The 19,692-nt window shown below is 38.4% G+C and overlaps 2 protein-coding genes across 2 annotated transcripts; both read right to left on the reverse strand.

The window, feature by feature from the left end:
* Nucleotides 1-974: 974 nt before the first annotated feature.
* On the reverse strand, nucleotides 975-3,088 carry LOC311110227 (interferon-induced very large GTPase 1-like; the record flags this gene model as incomplete). The annotated part of the gene is made up of 2 exons (XM_084188764.1): nucleotides 975-2,871; nucleotides 3,059-3,088. The coding sequence occupies 2 exons, from the start codon at nucleotides 3,086-3,088 to the stop codon at nucleotides 2,365-2,367; spliced, it is 537 nt and encodes a 178-aa protein (XP_084044890.1). The 3' UTR covers nucleotides 975-2,364.
* On the reverse strand, nucleotides 2,773-14,506 carry LOC311110141 (up-regulator of cell proliferation-like). The gene is made up of 4 exons (XM_084188701.1): nucleotides 14,238-14,506; nucleotides 12,540-12,809; nucleotides 9,560-9,829; nucleotides 2,773-7,516 (listed from the first exon to the last, which is right to left on the reverse strand). Exons 2-4 carry the CDS (start codon nucleotides 12,586-12,588, stop codon nucleotides 3,879-3,881), a joined length of 3,957 nt encoding a protein of 1,318 aa, XP_084044827.1. The 5' UTR covers nucleotides 12,589-12,809; nucleotides 14,238-14,506; the 3' UTR covers nucleotides 2,773-3,878.
* Between the last annotated feature and the right edge of the window lie 5,186 nt (nucleotides 14,507-19,692).

Consider the following 19,692-nt stretch of genomic DNA (forward strand, 5'->3'; position numbering starts at 1 on the left):
TTCTGACTTCCCCAGTGATTTTACCCACGCACCACTACTGGTGTGATGACTAGATGTGATTATTAAAGATAATTAAACTAGTAAACAAGTGGTGCAGATTCTGTTTGGTTGTTTTTCAATAATTGCAAATTAAATTGAAGATTAAATATTGAATTCAGATGAATAGAGGAGTGATGAGACGACTCAAGGAATCTATGACAGGTTCTCCTGGTCCAATATTATTTTAATACGCCATGGTGGAAGGGTTGCACTTCAACAAACACCTTAAATGTCTACAGGTATTTTATGTTGCCAACTCACACACAATTGGTGGGCCCAAAACCGCCCATACGTTTGATTGGTCGACATGGGAAAGTTCCTTGGCCGTCACTACAACTGATAATTATAGAGTTGACAGGTGAAAACTACTATACCCAAATATGATGTTTAACAGAGAGTTAACATGGTACTAAGAGCGCTGACATGCTACTTAAAAATACATGGTTCGATCTAGTCAACAACTCAGGTTTCAGAATGTCTTGGTCAGTGTATTCACTGGTCCAGAATGAGCAGGTAGAGGAATTTCTCTGTCAGCTTGGCTGCGGACGTTTTAAGCGTGGTTTCTGATTTCTGAACAGGAGTGAGGATTCCAACACAGTATAAACATTCTACTGATTCACACAGTGTATGCATATAATATATAGAATATACTGGATACATACTGGGTATATATTGGATTAGAATAATTGAGAATATATACAGGTTGAAATGTTGGTCTTCAAAACTATAGAACCAAGGACTACTTATTTTATTCAACACACAACACTACCCTTATACACTTTGGCTCTTTCTCAGTCGTCTAGAAATCGCTCCTCTCCTTCACTGATCTGCCAATCAGTGCAGATTCAGGGGAGGAGACAAGGAGAGAAGGGATTTTTAAGCAATTGGTCTGTTTACATTACCACAGATGACATACCAACACCACTATCTAGTGGTCAATTCTGTTTGTTTTTTTATTAACATGGGCTGAAAGTATAAAGCGTCTCAGAGCAAGAGCACTAATTTAGGATATGTTTAGCCTTTTAGATCACATTGAATAAGACTACATGGACAGGGTTTGCCTGGTCCTAGATCAGCACTTCACTCTTAGATACTTGATACACACATTGTGTGCCTTTATTTGTATACAGCTGATTAAAATGGTATAGCCAAAACAGATTCCAAGTGAACCAAATAATGATTTTAAACCAAATAAAGTTTTTAAACCAAATAATGTTTTCAACCAAATAATGTTTTGTTAATTGTATTCATCATTTGCATTATTTCACAATATGTCTGTAAACTATGTGTTCACTGCAGAAAAAAATATAAACAATATCAACTATTGGCTGAAAAGTAATTCCCTCAATCTCACATTATTATCATAACCACCATACTTGTTGTCATGAACTACACAAATGTAATAATCAATAGCACAAATGTAATCATCTTTAACAAAAAAATTCAATTATCATCAACAAGAAGAAAATCATCATCATCAACAACAAACATAAAATCATCATATAATCATTGTTATCAACATCATTAAAAATAAAATAATAATTGAATAGATTGACGCTGGGAAATACCTTCAAAACTGGCCACGTCATTGAACAAATCACTATTAAGGTGTGGTCCAATAAAAACATTTTTAATCTACTTAGTAAGTAATCATTTTTGATTAAGTAAATTGGTGAAAGTATAATAAATGTGAAACAAAAAATATTTTTTTTCACAATTAAAATAAAAACAAAAAACAACTGTTTCGTACTGAACCATGCAGTCCCTTCTAATCATTAATATTTGATCAAGGCATATCAAGCCATAGGTTAGATGGTAAGTAAAATACAGAACTATAATTATTATAATTGAAACTAAATGAACAATGTCAGACTAGACCTGTGTATTGTGTTTATTTATGGACATTATCAAGTAAAACACTGTGAATCTGTTGGTTAACCTGTTGGTGTTCACCTTGACTTTTCTTATTTGTAAGATTTCTGAATTTCCTTAAAGCGCTTTGCTTACATCTACATCTATTAGAAAATGTTATTCCTTTTACATCAAATTCAAAGTGTTAGCTATGTATTTCATTATGGAACATCAGATCTGTGAATTGCTAAGATGTCATATAGTTTCTGAATGCATATAGAATAAATATATTTTTCATGCTGCATTTTTCTATTTTCAAAATTGCATTGGGTATTGCAGGATCTGCACATTATTTCAAAAACTTTATTGAGACAACTGGCTCTACATATGTTGATTCTGTGATATGTCATTCCTGGTTGTTAAGTCTATGAAAAGTCAATCATGTTTTTGGTCAACAAGTCATTATATAGTACTTCATTTCATGTTGAATGACATTTTTAAGCTTCTCATTGTATCATCAGGTGTTAATGCCTTCCAGTCCCCTGGGATATCAGCAGGAAGTGCATTTACTTCTTTAGCGATTCTCTCATGGAATGTGGCCATCACATACTTCCAGTAGTCTGACGCCTCCACGCTGGCATCACCAGTTATGATCCAGTCAGGGTAATATGTCTGGTAGTCCTTGCAGGGGTGAAACTTTCCTCCAGTCACAGCATTGGAGAATGTTGCTTTGCAACTAACCACAAGAGATGAACATATCTCAATTACTAATTTCTGTGAATAAGTATCCCTATAACCACAGATACCTGGTGAACGGTGAATGGAGGAATGGTGTTTGTTGTGCTCTATCCCTCCTGCTTCACAAGGTACACCACAGAAGGGACATTGCTTCCCACAGCCAAACAGACTGGTGAACATCTCATCGTGAGGCTTGAATGGAAGAGATCTGAGTCTTTCTTTGATGTCTCCTCCGTTTTCGTACTATGGTAATATTTTATGTATCATTAAGGAAAATGTTGGGAAATGTCAAAGATAAAATATAGTAAACATGATTGACATTTTATAAGTCCAGATGCATGTTTAAATAAGGAATATAGTCAATATAATGTGTAAACATGCTTTAATGAATGTATGCATTTTATTTTTAAAAGTGTCTGAGCCACGTCACCAATATAATGAGATAAGGGGAAGAGGCCATATGGAAAAGCGCCCATGGTCTTTTGGAGTAAACAACATGTGTTGTTGGACTTTGAAAGATAATAGTGGCGTGGCAGTTAAAGAAGTTAATCAGTGATCTTAAGGGGAGTAGCTTTGTAAGCTATGTATACATGACTGTGCATTTGTGTGTTATATAAGAGATCTCTAAGCAAAAGAGAGACAGTTGTTCCATGGAGCAAGCTCGGCTTTATTATGCAATAAAGTCTAATTCTTGGATTCACAAGCTCCGGTCTCTTGAGAAATATCTTTAAATTGACTACTTTTCAGTCAAATATTTATACGACAGTACTCAGCTGCCAGTGACTGCTTCATTTCTCCCACAAACTATGTGAGGTATTCAGCAAACTGTTATGTGTTTGCATATTTAAGAATGCTTCTCTCCAAGAGCATTGCAAAAAATGTCAATGAATATCTTTATCATTTACAATAGCTGTATTGCTGACATTTGAAATGGCAGCAATTATGAATTTGACTACCTCTGACAGATGTTTTATCTCTAGTTTCTAAAGACTGTTCTCCTTTGAAAGTCGTTGGACAATTTGGTCAAACAGCCAGTCCTTCACAAACCTTTCATAATGGTTAATGTACTCTCTATATTTCTCATATCCTTCATCAGCCAGGAGCTGTTTCAAAATGGAGAACTGGAAAGCTCCTCGGGTGCTGTAATCCGCTAACACTTTACTGGTCTTCACTTCCTCAACCACATCAGGACCAATCAATCTGGTCACATAATCCTGTACAGCTGGCTCTAGACAGAGCTTGTGAAGTCCTTAGCTTTCTTTAGACACTGGTCGGTTATGAAACAAGTCTCTGAACTCAGTAAGGTACTTGTTCTTAGAATTTTCCAGACATTTCCTTGGGTCATTGACTTCAATGAAATCATCATGCATCTTCTGAAACGCTCTGGCTGCTCTGCCGCAGATGTGTAGCTTCAGAGAAACCTCACATTCCTCACTGGCTTTAACTTGTGTGTGTTGTAGCAATGTTTTGTCAATTATTCTAAGCAGTTCTTTGATGTGAGTGTCATGGTAATCTGTTTTGCTTTTCACCCTCTGGGTTATAAACTCCTGACACTGTTTTATGATGTCATCACAGAGGTCTTGTAGTTTATTCCTGCGATGGTCGCGACCCACGTGCTTTGCTATGCTTTTAGCCTGCTGCCACCAACTCTCTGATTCCAAAACAAAGGCTTTTCTCCCACAATCCACCAGTCTGGTTCCAACCAACAGACTTTTGACATGACTCCCCCTCGTTAACAGATTATCAAGTAACATGAGGAAGGCATCTTGAGCCACATCTCTTCTTGGGAGTGTTTTGAAGTGAATCTCAGACAGAGTGTTCCTCCACATGTTTTCAAACTCTTCACTGAGGGCCTCATCTGATAGACCAGATTTGTTCTGTGTACAGTTCTGCAGCAGAGTCAAAACCTTCTTTTCCATTTTACTTGTCTGAGAGCTCTTGATGTTGTTCAGTTCTGTCATTCCCTCTTTGATTTCAACAGCTCCTTGCAGTTTGTTCTTCACTGTGTTTTCTGTCTCTCGTCTCAGTGTTTTAGCACTACACACAAAGTCCTGCTTGTATTTTTCCACCAGATTGACATGGCCATCTTGCTTTTTAAAGTATTTTACTAGATTGTCTTGGATTTCCTTTTCTCCCTTTGCAAGCTTCTCAGATGCTTCTCTCATCAAGTCTTTTTGCACATATTTTATGGACCTCTGGGGATTTTGATTTGTCATGCCAATATTGTATATTTTAGTTTCAGCACACACCATCCATGTATACATCTCCCTCTGGAAGGCCCATTCCCAACCATTGTACTCCGAGCATAATCTGGAGTATGCATCTGCAACCAAGCTGTTTCTGAAACTGAAGATGAATCTCTCAAATTTCACTGCCTCCCACAAACTTTGTGTCCACTTCCAGAAATGTGTCAAGTCATCATTTCTCTGGCATTTTCTGAAATCTTCCATCAAGGTCTTTTTGAAGCTGTACACCACCTCACTGTAGCCAGCATTGACTGGAGCCATAGGGGGAGTCCCATGCCAGAGTCCTGGGATGTAGCAGCTGCTTGTGTCTGGATCATAGTCCATCACGTCAGTGAACTTGGTGATATTCTCCTTCTTCTCCATTCTGGCTGATGCCTGGGTCATTTCATTCAGCTGTTCCAACAACTTCTTCCTGTCTCTCATGTTGTTGTCATGAGCAGACATGTCTGACACATTCTGGTGCACAAAATGACATACTGGCTTCTTCCCCACTTCCTTCATCCTGATAAAAGCATGAACAACAATCTGTAGAATGTCTTTCATCTCTGTGGAGTTCTCCATGGCGATGTTGATAATAGTGACATCACTGAGTCCTATGACCAGCATGGCCAGTTCATTGTCATGTTCATGGCTATCATCTAGTTGAGCTAGCTCTGGTGATTTCAACCCCTCTGTGTCGATGACGATGATGAAGTCACATTTCAGTTCCTCCTTGAGTTCTTTGTTGACTTTAATCAGTAGCATGAAGGCCCCTCTGGTGCATCTTCCACTGCTGACAGCAAACTGGACCCCAAACATGGTGTTGAGGAGAGTGGACTTCCCAGTGCTTTGGACCCCTAAAACTGTGACCACCCGGATCTTGCTGTTGGATTGGACAAGAGTATGAAGCTGAGTCAGTACAGCTGATATCCATTTCAGAGGGATATTTGATGCATCTCCATCCACAAGCTCAACGGGGAAACCATCCAACAGCATCTGAGCACACAATCCAGAGAGGTGCTCCATCTGTTTTCTTTGTGGGCTACTTTCAGGGAGGGAGCAGGCAGCTTCATATAACTGGCCCAACTCACGCAGGAAGTGTTCAAGACCTAATGAACAGTCAGATAATTGCTTATCCAAATCTTTAATGTCATCTTTTTTCTCCGGAGAAAGTTGGCAAAGATGTTTGTAATGGTCCCGCAAACCAGACAGGTTCTGACGTGACAGATTGTCCAGATTTATCCGCATCCACTTGAGGAAATAGGATCGCTCAGGTCCTGATTTTGACATTCCGAAAATGAAGCTTGTCATTGCATCTGACATGTCAAATTTATGTTGCTTCTTTCTCAACTCCTCCTCCTTTTTCTTCAGAGAGCTCTTGTAGTGTTCAATTTCTTGATCCCCTGCTTTGCTCAGCCTACACCTCTCTTTTTCTAACTGGGAAAGCTCTTTCCAGATTTGGCCTTGTAAGGGTAGCTGTTCATCTTTGAATTTAATTGTGTCTGTGATGTTCCTGGTGATTTCATCTGCCATCTTCCTGGCACTCTGACACTCACCGTCTTCATCAATCAGAATCCCAAACTGACGAGCCACGGCAGCCATGTTTTCAATTGTCAATTTGTTTTTACTTTTTTTGATGATGTCACCCACAGTTGACTGCAGGGTTTTGACAAATTCTGCATCATTCTGCTTCTTTTTCAAAATCACATTTGTTTCTTTGATACTGTATTGTGCGATCATTTTCTTCAATGTATCCACCTTGAATTTTTTTCTCTGAGAGTTGACAACCAGAAATAACTCTGCTTTTGTGCTTGTTCCTTCCAAAACCTTGAGATCTGCCTCGAAGTCATCAATGAAAATATAAACTGCAGCTGATGTTTGACACAGAAAGGAGAACTGTTTTTCAAAGGACCTGACGTCTCCTCTGAAATTGGCCACAGCGACAGGCTTAGTGAACATGTCTATGTTTCTGTTCCCAGATGGAAAGTACCAGCTGATTTCAACTAGACCATCTGAGATTTGCCGAGGGACATCGCCACATTCCATATCATGATGAACAAATGTATCATGGTACTGTTGAGGGTTACTAAGCAACTTGTTCAAAATCTGAGACTTGGACAAGCTGCTCTCTCCTAGCCTAACAAAAGACACCATAGGAACATCAGAGAGAACTATTCTCTCCTCCACGAAAGCTTTTGTGGCTGTTTGGGAAGAGGATCTAAACTTCTTCACTATGTCCCTCAGGGCCCACAGCATCAACGTGCTTTGTTCTGTGTCACAGTTTGGCAGCAGGAGAGGAACAGCAAACTGACACATGGACATTTTCTGGACCATCTCCTGCTGCAGGAAACCATCTGAGCACAGAAACAGGGCAGTTATCAGGTCCAGTGGATGAATTACATTGCTGGTATCAGAGTCAGTGTCCAGGTTGGCTACACCATAATAGAAAACTTCCTGGTCAGTGGACATACATTTGACACTCCTAGCATTCACATTTGCCATCATTAATTTCTTAAGGAAGGCCCCTGGAAGTGACTGCATAGTGGTAAGTGGTTCATCGGATGTAGTAGTAGCATTTATCTCAATGACAGTCCTTAACGTCAGCTTGTTTTCATAATGATCTTCTAGTCCAGTCTTTGACAACAGCTCCATGAGACAGGGTTCTGTAAATAGAAAGGATAGATTAGGAAATAGGAAAGATCCAGTGAATTCACCATCATATATTTCCCATCAGGGAAGATACTGTACCTTTACATCCCATGCTGACACATCCATTATGATTAGTTCATAGAGTCATTTTGATAACTACCCACTGGGCAAACAACATCATTTCAACATGGATAATTGGGTAGTATTTGGTTGAGACGTTGATCAATGAGATTACAACCTACATTCACCCATTCAAAAAGACAGCCAAAATGTACTTTATATCCCAATGTGTTATCACTATGCTTTCAACCATCTAAAAGCACAACCAAATTCCAATGGGAATACAATGTGAGATATTTTGTTTATTTATTCAACACAAAAACAGTGGCGCAGTGGTCTAAGGCCCAGCGTCATCCAGGATAGGGGAGGGAATGGCCGGCAGAGATGTAGCTCAGTTGATAGAGCATGGCGTTTGCAACGCCAGGGTTGTGGGTTTGATTCCCACGGGGGGGCAGTATAAAAATATATATATATATGTATTCGCTAACTGTAAGTCGCTCTGGATAAGAGCGTCTGCTAAATGACTAAAATGTAAATGTAATAGCTTAACCTAGTGACCTGAATTGCAGTTGAGATTACATTAAAAGTATATGGTGCAAGTTATCAATGCCATTCGAGATTCTACCAGATTATTACAGCAATTGTGAAGATCTCCACAGACCTGCGATGTCCTTTTCATGCTATCTTAAACATGCAGACTTTATATGATTACATAAGAAGAAATGTATAGTTACAGTAACCTCAACATGTGGCCATGGATGTGTTACTCATTTTAAGGTTGAACGTTACAGTCAGATAACTTTACACTATTTACTGTATTACAAAAGTAATATGGAATTGTGTTTGGTTGACAACACAACCAAACATCAACATTAAAGCTAGAATCCTTAGTTGCTACATCCATTTTGGGACATTTAAAGTAATTATATATACCCATTGATTTTTGAAGAATACACATTATAAAAGCATCAAAAGCTTAGTTAAACTGTTGTACCACATAAGAACCCAAAATATTAGCTTGTTTTACTCCAGTGTTTGAAAGCAATTTAAATGTAAACAAACTCTGTATAGCCTCAAAACATTGTCTATAATGTTGATTTCATGGATAGTCAGTCCTTGCAGACATAGCTTTGTCTATGAATTTGAGTGGTTACATTTCTCCAGGCCCATCCCTCAGCTTTTTACTTAAACTGAGGCGGGCTGGTCTGCTTTGTTATTGTTTCAGTTAAGGATTCTAGCTTTAAAGGAGACGTAACTAGTTCCATTTGAACAAATGGCTTAATCCCATCCTTTCACTTTTGTTTTTGGTTGAGTTAAAGACGTCAAGTTAATAGGCTATTTATTGTATTTCAAAAGGAATATGGAATTGTGTTTGGTTGTCAACGCAATCAAATAGCAACATTTCAAGGTGATTTATCTTCTGCCTGGATAGTTCCATCTGTGCCACTGTCTGGGTTTAATTCCAGTTTGTCTACAAATTAATCATTGATGTGTTGGATTCACGTCTCCATCTCAACCAAAAATCTAAGTTAAAGAACATGACTGAATCAAACGTTAAATTCGCTTTAAATAAAGTTTGATGTGATTTAGTCCTATTTTTTTTACTTTTATGTTTTGTTCAATGACAAATATCATAGCTAAGAAGGTTAAAACCCTGGGAAACAAAAGGGTAGATCAATTCTCCAGTAGGAGGTGCTGCCCAGCCGATTGTTTATTTATTCTGATAGTGGATATTACATTGAAGATCCAACATTGTTTTAAAAGGTACAAATTCAACATATTTTACAAAAGGTTTTTCTATGTTGAAATTTGGTTACCATGATGACAATCCTGTGGTATAATTTTTCTCCTGAAAACAACATTGTTGATTACGTTTTCAAATCCAATGTATTTTCCATGTAGATTCCATGTCACAATACATTGACAAATTATGTTGAAATATAGTTGATTTAACCAGTTTTTTTCCCAGACAATACTTAAGTAGTGTACTTCCTTACTTGTGGTGAGGGTTGTTGATACCAGTTGACTTTGCATTCCATTCTTCAGCACAGTGTAGACAGTGACTGAGTATTGAGTACCACTCTGCAGGTCAGAGAGAGTGATGATGTGTGAAGATGTGGTAGTGATATGTGGTTCTGTCCCTGGACAGTGGTAGGAGATCTGGTAATGATGTTGGGTTTGGTCCAATCCTGGTGGCTGGCTCCAGCTAACAGCAGCTGATGTGTTCTTCACTGAGTCAACATTCAGCTGGTCTGGAGCAGGCAGTACTAAAGGAAAATACATTACTGTTAGTGCTACAGTTTAACTCCAGAAATAAACTACAGGAGGAAAAGTAGAATAGTAGTTGAAAAGTAGAAAAGGTTAGCTTGCAATTCCTTTTGATATGGGAAGAAATAAGCTAAAAACAGAAGTCACAACAGAAGTTGTATTTGTAGTGTAACAAAAATTAAGGGTTTCTGCTATATTCATTTAGTAATAGTGTTTGCAACACTGCTAAATTGTTGCCACCACAACAAAAATAAATAACTATAAAACTGGTTTGGATCCTGGATGCTGATTGGTTGATAGCAGAGAGTAAAGCCACATTCATGTGCTAGTCGGAAGTAGGAAACTTGGACATTTCCGACTTGCTAACTCGTTGCAGAAAGATGAATCAACCAATAGGAAGCTCCACGTTCATTTTAACTCCGAGGTTCCTAGTTCCGACTATGTGAATGTGGCATTATTCCCCACAATCCCATGCTACTGTGCTAGGATTTGGTTTGTAACAGTTGGGGTTTGTCTAAACCTTTTTGTCTGCCTTTACGACCTGTGCAACAGTATCTACATTTCCATTAACTTGTCCAGTGATTTTTTGACGACATTTAGAAAGTTTGCATAGAAAATAGATGTGACAAGTGCCTGCTAGGGTGCGTTTCCATTGAACGACCCTGTCTTGATAAAACCAGCTTTACGTAATGACGTCACATATAAAACAAAATATTGTAGTAAAAAACGAATAATGCCATGTTTCCATGCTATCATAGTTATTGGAAATTCCTAGTATCGACTGGGAAGTTTTACTTGAATGACCCTCCATGTTGGAATTACAAGTGGGGAAACTGCCCGAGTTGCTGAGTTGTGACGTTTCACCACTGACCTTTTCACTTTTCAACCAAAAGATGACAACAAAGAAAACATTTGACAACTACAACCTTGTCAATATGTATAATGTAGCTAGTTTGACCATATTGTCAATGTTAGGCATATAGCTGACTTTATTATTAGCAATGTTAGCTAGCTTATCAAGCTAGGTAAAATGTTATCGGTTGAAGAATTGTATGCCCTTTAGACATATCTGTTTCATGTCTCAGGTAGGCCACTAAAGCCAGCATGGATAGAATGAAAGAATTGACTAATATTTTCTAATAATTATCACAGTCTATATACCATAGTGAAACCATAGAATAGCAATAGAAATAGTAGTAATTTAATAGGATTTCTATCAGTGAAAATTGCAGTCCTGTAGCGTAGATCTGAAATAATTGGATGTTGAAACTTGCAACCATCCAACCAGAAAAGCAAAGTGAAGCAATTCAGGCATTCTTGAAAGTTAAGACAATCCTTGTCCTGCAAAGAAACATTTTTATAGAAAAATGGATTTAGCAGTAAGCATTTAGAATTAAATGTAGACGGTGCTTCATAGTTATGCGATGACATCATGTACCTTCAAATTTATTCTGCAATCATAATTTTTTCCCAAAAACACAGTTTCAATTAGAATGTTTTGCAATAAAGAAAGTTAGACAAAATAAAAATCCACCCGTCGAACGGATACAGAAGTTGTCGATCTTTAGAACATTTTTCCTATAGCTGTTTCCATTACACATGTCGCAATGTTTTCATTTGCGACATTGCTTTTGTAGAATAAACACGGATCAACGCATTGTCTCATGTCAGATAGCGAGTTGATTCTACCTGCACTGATCGATTGAGGGACAAGCGTCTCGTAGGAGTGACGCCATCGGACATAAGACAATGGGGTCAATGCAAACCTGCCTACTGTTGCAATTATTTTGTGATCTCCACCGTGCCATAGCAGGCTAGCCTAGAGAATGAACATGAAACTAATAATTCACCTTGGAAACCTGTAAACACTCAGAATTCTATTAATTCATAGACCAGCGCAGTGCAGCTGCTACAAACACAAACAAAACATGGAGGAGTCCCCCCCCCCAAAAAATAAATAAATAAATACATTAAACAAAATATAAAAATAAAAAAAAACACAAAAACATTGTAAAGTGGTTATCCCACTGGCTATAAGGTGAATGCACCAATTTGTAAGTCGCTCTGGATAAGAGCGTCTGCTAAATGACGTAAATGTAATTTAAATGTAAATAATTAATTTTAACATTTGGGGAGACATGGATTTAAAAGTATGGTGGGAACAGGATATGGGAGGGGGAGGAAATCCCAAAATAACCAACTGGCACGCACAGGTGGAGATAAAGGGTTATGTAACCACAGCTACAATGGCTTGCGAAAGTATTCACCCGCCTTGTCATTTTTCATATTTTGTTGCCTTACAACCTGGAATTAAAATTGTTTTTTTGGGGGGGTTTGTATCATTTGATTTACACAACATGCCTATCACTTTGAAGAGGCAATATATTTTTTCTTGTGAAACAAAAAAGCTGAAAACTTGAGCGTGCATAACTAGAGGAAGGACAAGACAATGCACCATGCAGCCATCAGTGAGCAGGACTTCTAGAAGATAAAGAAGTCAACAGCAGTAGACCCAGACACACCTGGGGCTTGTAAAAAAAGTGTGCTTCAAAATACAACTTTACAAGAAGAGGCAAGGAGGATAACTAACAACTGGCTTTTGCCCAGACTATATTTTCAAGAGTTATACATTGCATGCTGACAAATCCATTAGAGTGATTTGAAAAAATTTGACATTAGAAATAATCCTTAAGTAGGGTATTTCCTTACTTGTGGTGAGGGTTGTTGACACCAGTTGACTTTGCTTTCCATTTTCCATCACAGTGCAGACAGTGACAGAGTACTGTGTACCACCTTGCAGGTCAGAGAGAGTGATGCTGTGTGAGGATGTGGTAGTGATGTGTGGTTCTGTCCCTGGACAGTGGTAGGAAATATGGTAATGATGTTGGGTTTGGTCTAATCCTGGTGGCTGGCTCCAGCTAACAGCAGCTGATGTGGTGTCCACTGAGTCAACAGTCAGCTGGTCTGGAGCAGGAAGTACTAAGGGAAAATACACAACTCCAGAAATGAACTACAGGAGGAAAAGGTTGAATAGTAGTTGAAAAGTAGAAAAGGCCAGGTTGCAATTCCTCTATGGCTTAGAAATATTCTAAAAACAGAAGTCACACAAACATTGGATTTGTAACGTAACAAAAATAAAGAGTTTCTGGCATTGGAATTATATTGAATTCTACTTATATAATCACGCTATACCACAAAAATAAGTTAAAATGTCGAGACTCTGAGATCAATGCATGCTTTTGAAATCTTTAGCCTATCTCTGCTGTTCTGTATCAGCACAATGGACAGCGCCCTACAGCAATGCTGTTTTGGTAAAGAATACAGGCTGCAAGATAGATAGGGTAATTCACCTATTACAAACAGCCTATGTGAATGCACCGTAAACACAGCTGTCTTACCAAAATAATGCTAACTAAATGCTGAAAGTAGTATCCTAGTTATTCACGCAATGCAAGAAAAATACTGAAAAGTTTGGCTTAGAATACCAACCCAACTGCAAATGTGAACGAATGAGTGGGAACAGAACAAAACAGGGGTAACAAGTAGTAGGCCAAGTAACATAAATATCAGATCGATAAAGGCATGACACAATCTATATTCAGGCTAGTTACATTAACAGTAAACAAACGCAGTAAACAACAGGTTAACGGAGATCCAAAGAGCCAAAACATAGCCTACAGCCTATTACAGTGAGATGCAGCCAAACACAGCTGTTTAGCCAAATAAATACGCCTTTAGGCCCACTTCAACATGGACAATCATGCCGCTCATGAGTTCAGCAACACCTTGTGAAATGGCACAATACACAGCGGTCTTACCAAAATAATGCTAACAATTCACTTCATATTTCATGAATTTGCTAGATGTACAGGATGTAACGAATTATATTTTTAAAGAAAACATATTGTGAATATTTTTTCATATGTTGGAAACTGTTTTATAAAAGCAATAAGACCCTCGAAACCAGGAATTATCATGAATGACACCCTCATAAGAACAGCACTTAGTCAAGAGTTATTCACACTATAGTCCCCAGGTTATCATGCCTTATTACTTAAACATAAATGAAAAGAGTGGTGTGATTAGGAATCCTCTACACAATAAGTGTTTTACACTGTACTACTGATAAAGTTTTAAGCAAGCAGAGGCAGATCAACTCCTTGACATAATGACAGGAATGGAGGAAAGCATAAATTCAAATATGATAAAAAATTAAAGTGATTGATTTCAGCACCTAACAGCATGATGAGATCTGGGAATTCACCATCGTATATATCTCATCAGGGAAGATACTGTACCTTTACATTGCATGCTGACAAATCCATTATGATTATTTAATGCACATTACAGTGATTTTGATAACTAATCAGTTCGACAACAGACATAATACTCTAGTAGGGTACTTACATGTGGTGAGGGTTGTAGACACCAGTTGACTTTGCTTTCCATTTTCCAACTCAGTGCAGACAGTGACAGAGTATTCAGTACCAGGTTTCAGGTCAGAGAGAGTGATACTGTGTGAAGATGTGGTAATGATGTGTGGTTTTGTCCCTGGACAGTGGTAGGAGAACTGGTAATGATGTTGGGTTTGGTCTAATCCTGGTGGCTGGCTCCAACTAACAGCAGCTGATGTGGTGTCCACTGAGTCAACATTAATCTGGTCTGGTGAAGCCAGTACTGAGGGAAAATACATTAATGTCAGGGTTACAGTTTATCTCCAGAAATATACTACAGGAGGAAAAAGTTGAATAGTAGTTGAAAAGTAGTAAAGGCCGTCTTGCAATTCCTTTTGATATGGGTAAGAAATATGCTAAAAACATAAGTCACACAACAAAAGTTGGATTTGTAATGTAACAAATATGAAGAGTTGCTGCTGCAACGTGGGGGCCAAGTTTTTTGGGCGTTCTTGCGTTGGAATTATATTGAATTCTGCTTATATAAACACGTTATACCACAATAAACATAAAGTTAAAATGTCGAGACTCTCCGATCATTGCGTGCTTGTGAAATCTTTATCCTATCTCTGCTGTTCTGTATCAGCACAACGGACAGCGCCCTACAGCAATGCTGTTTTGGTAAAGAATACAGGCTGCCAGATAGATAGGGTAATTCACCTATTACAAACAGCCTATGTGAATGCAGTGTACACACAGCTGTCTTACCAAAATAATGCTAACTAAATGCTGAAAGTAGTATCCTAGTTATTCATGCAGGCAAAGAAAAATACTGAAAAGTTTGGCTTAGAATACCAACACAACTGCAAATATGAACGAATGAGTGGGAACAGAACAAAACAGGGGTAACAAGTAGTAGGCAAAGTAACATTAATATCAGATCGATAAAGGCATGACACCATCTATATTCAGGCTAGTTACATTAACAGTAAACAAACGCAGTAAAACAACAGGTGAATGGAGATCCAAAGAGCCAAAACATAGCCTACAGCCTATTACAGTGAGATGCAGCCAAGCAAAGCTGTTTAGCCAAATAAATATGCCTATAGGTCCACTTCAACATGGACAATCATGCCACTCATGAGTTCAGCAACACCTTGTGAAATGGCACAATACACTTCTGTGGATCAAATTTGACCCACATAATCAATTAAGCAATGTCAGCCTACCATAAACAAGTTTCCAATACGTACAGCTCCATTTACAACCATGAAAACTAATAGGCTACCAAGAAAACCATCATAGAATGTATCTATAGACTATATTTATGATATACCATACAGACATGCAGCTTGGGTTTTTGCATTGGAATTATATTGATTTCGGCTTATATCACACTTAGGCTTATACCACAATAAACATCAGTTTAAATCCAGAGGCCATGGAGTGCTTATGACCAAGAAGTGATAGTTTGGAACAAAATCTCTGCTGTGCTCTATCAGTGCCATGGACAGCGCGCTACACACTAAGCAAGGCCGTTGAAAACCGAAGCTGCTAAGGAAGTTATTTTGTCATTCCATACCCTAGTTTTTGCTGAAATGACAACACTGACTATACCACCAACATTTAGATAAAAACCAACCAGCTAGATTTTTTCTTACCTTTTCATTAGAGTTGCAGCTATGTGTCATTGTGCAACCTGGTCTCAGAGCATTTCATATTATTCTGTATGTAAATCTGAGACACCCCATTTAGTATGGTATGTATTAATTTCTGGATGTCCATCACCCATTTTGTATGGTATGTTATGAATTACAATTCGCATTATGTGTTACGAATTTGCTAGATGTACAGTTGTTACGAATTATCAAAACTTACAATATGTTACGATTCAGCAAAATGTATGATACAGTATGCTACAAATTCTAGCTAGGCAGCTACCATTAGCTATCTGGCTAACATTAGCTAGGCTAGGTTTAGGGTTAGGGGTTAGGGTTAAGGTTAGGGTAGGGTTAAGGTTAGGGTTATGGGAAGGGTTAGCTATCATGCTAAGTAGTTGCAAAGTAGCAAAAAAGTAGTAAGTAGTTGAAAAGTTGCTAATTAGCTAAAATGCTAAAGTTGTTCATGATGAGATTCTAACTCGCAACCTTTGGGTTGCTAGACTTTCACATTATACGCCTACCCATCCACCCCGACCAAATATACAAAATAAACAAATAACCATCTGTCTTATGTAACCATACCAAACGTAACATATTATAATAATTTGAGTGTTCCAAAAGTAAATATACTATGTTACGTCTAGTCTATGAGACCAGGCTGCATTGTGGGGTATGGCGCTAAACAGCTTGGCAAGTTCCTTGTCTTTTTGGAGAATAAATTCCATCATAAAAGTCCACTGCCACCCTCCCATCTTGACTCTATCATTTCCAATGTCCCCCTCAGTGGTTGCTGGTATGAAACAAGGAACTCAATAATATCCACAATTAACAAATTCATGCCATTTCTTGCCAGCTAATCATCATTAACAAGTGTTGACACCGATGGTCCCATAGCACGTCAAACTAGTTTTTCTTTCCACAGTGCAGTGTATTTCAAATGCTCTTTGCTTGATGCGTGCCTATCAAATCATTTGAAACTATCAATGGCATTCTTCCAGTTAGAATACCCAGCTTTGGGTGAAGGCCTTGTCTGCGTTAGCATTGGAGCCAACACATTTGACATGGGACACAAAATGCGCCATCTGCAGTAACCGAGTATTCCAGCCACCAGTTGAACTGATTCTAATAGTTTCCTAATTTCAGTTTATGTGACAAAACAAGCAATCATTGTGTAGAGCATCATTGTATCATCTAAACCGTTGTGAAATATATTTTAATTGACCACAAATATTGTATATTCAGCTTCTTGAAGCTGGTGTACAAAACCGAAAGTAAAAGATGCAAAAACTAAACATCAGAATGGGAACCATGAAATAGCACACATAGAATTGATCTACTGCTTCTAAGACTTGCTATCAATGGGAATGAAAGATCTATAACTCACTTTTCTATGTGAATTTGGTCAGGTTGCCGAAAAAGTTACACATTGTAGCTTTAACTAACAGACAAAATGAGAAAGGAAAATCCAGAATATCACATTGTAGGATTTTTAATGAATTTATTTGCAAATTATGGTGGAAAATAAGTATTTGGTCAATAACAAAAGTTTCTCAATACTTTGTTATATACCCTTTGTTGGCAATGACACAGGTCAAACGTTTTCTGTAAGTCTTCACAAGGTTTTCACACACTGTTGCTGGTATTTTGGCCCATTCCTCCATGCAGATCTCCTCTAGAGCAGTGATGTTTTGGGGCTGTCGCTGGGCAACACGGACTTTAAAGATTTTCTATGGGGTTGAGATCTGGAGACTGGCTAAGCCACTCCAGGACCTTGAAATGCTTCTTACGAAGCCACTCCTTCGTTGTCCGGGCGGTGTGTTTGGGATCATTGTCATGCTGAAAGACCCAGCCACGTTTCATCTTCAATGCCCTTGCTGATGGAAGGAGGTTTTCACTCAAAATCTCACGATACATGGCCCCATTCATTCTTTCCTTTACACGGATCAGTCGTCCTGGTCCCTTTGCAGAAAAACAGCCCCAAAGCATGATGTTTCCACCCCCATGCTTCACAGTAGGTATGGTGTTCTTTGGATGCAACTCAGCATTCTTTGTCCTCCAAACACGACAAGTTGAGTTTTTACCAAAAAGTTCTATTTTGGTTTCATCTGACCATATGACATTCACCCAATCCTCTTCTGGATCATCCAAATGCACTCTAGCAAACTTCAGACGGGCCTGGACATGTACTGGCTTAAGCAGGGGGACACGTCTGGCACTGCAGGATTTGAGTCCCTGGCGGCGTAGTGTGTTACTGATGGTAGGCTTTGTTACTTTGGTCCCAGCTCTCTGCAGGTCATTCACTAGGTCCCCCCGTGTGGTTCTGGGATTTTTGCTCACCGTTCTTGTGATCATTTTGACCCCACGGGGTGAGATCTTGCGTGGAGCCCCAGATCGAGGGAGATTATCAGTGGTCTTGTATGTCTTCCATTTACTAACAATTGCTCCCACAGTTGATTTCTTCAAACCAAGCTGCTTACCTATTGCAGATTCAGTCTTCCCAGCCTGGTGCAGGTCTACAATTCTGTTTCTGGTGTCCTTTGACAGCTCTTTGGTCTTGGCCATAGTAGAGTTTGGAGTGTGACTGTTTGAGGTTGTGGACAGGTGTCTTTTATACTGATAACAAGTTCAAACATGTGCCATTAATACAGGTAACGAGTGGAGGACAGAGGAGCCTCTTAAAGAAGAATTTACAGGTCTGTGAGAGCCAGAAATCTTGCTTGTTTGTAGGTGACCAAATACTTATTTTCCACCATAATTTGCAAATAAATTCATTAAAAATCCTACAATGTGATTTTCTGGATATTTTTTTCTCAATTTGTCTGTTTTAGTTGACGTGTACCTATGATGAAAATTACAGGCCTCTCTCATCTTTTTAAGTGGGAGAACTTGCACAATTGGTGGCTGACTAAATACTTTTTTTCCTCACTGTACTTTTACTTGAGTCATTTTCTATTAAGGTATATTTACTTTTAATCAAGTATGACAATTGGGAACTTTTTGCACCACTGATTTTAAATAATATACATTTTCTAAAAATGACACACCAGCATTCTTACTTGCTTTAAGCACATTTGGCAGACGTTAAAGCTGTGAATCATGTTGAATAAGATTCCACCAACTTTGCAAAACTCTTGGAGCAACATTCACTCAGTGGCCAGTTTATTAGGTACACCACCCCGTTCCCGAAAATGGATCGCTCCTAAAGACATAAGGTCACGTGGCCATGGCTTGCTACCGTACCTTCAAAAAGTATTCACACCCCTTGAACTTTACACATTTTGTTGTGTTTCAAAGTGCGATTAAAATGTATTTAATTGTCATTTTTTGGACAATGATCTACACAAAATACTATGTAATGTCAAAGTGGAAGAAAAATTCTAACATTTATTGAAACTTTATGAAAATAAAAGAATAATATATCTTGATTAGATAAATATTCCCCCCTGAGAAAATACATGTTAGAAACACCTTTGGCACTGATTACAGCACTGAGTCTTTTGGGGTAAGTCTCTAAGAGCTTTGCACACCTGGATTGTACAATATTTGCCATTTCTTATTTGTAAAATTCCTTAAGCTCTGTCAGGTTTGTTGTTGATGATTGCTAGAAAGCCATTTTCAATTTTTGCCATAGATTTATAAGACGATTTAAGACAAAACGGTAACTAGGCCACTCAGGAACATTCAATATCGTCTGGGTAAGCAACTCCAGTGTTTATTTGGCCTTGTGTTTTAGGTTGTTGTCCTGCTGAAAGATGAATTCATCTCCCAGTGTCTGTTGGAAAGAAGAATGAACCAGGTTTTCCTGTA

Source organism: Coregonus lavaretus (assembly GCF_964263955.1).
Source record: "Coregonus lavaretus genome assembly, contig: SUPER_35_unloc_2, whole genome shotgun sequence".
Lineage (NCBI taxonomy): Eukaryota > Metazoa > Chordata > Actinopteri > Salmoniformes > Salmonidae > Coregonus > Coregonus lavaretus.

Excerpts from the sequence above, each read along its gene's own strand:
- LOC311110141 (XM_084188701.1), bottom strand. The coding sequence starts at position 12,588 with ATGGAAAATGGAAAGCAAAGTCAACTGGTGTCAACAACCCTCACCACA. Across the intron at positions 9,830-12,539 it reads GTCAACAACCCTCACCACAA|TACTGCCTGCTCCAGACCAG; the intron begins GTAAGGAAATAC and ends ATTTTCCTTTAG. Across the intron at positions 7,517-9,559 it reads ATCAACAACCCTCACCACAA|AACCCTGTCTCATGGAGCTG; the intron begins GTAAGGAAGTAC and ends TTCTATTTACAG.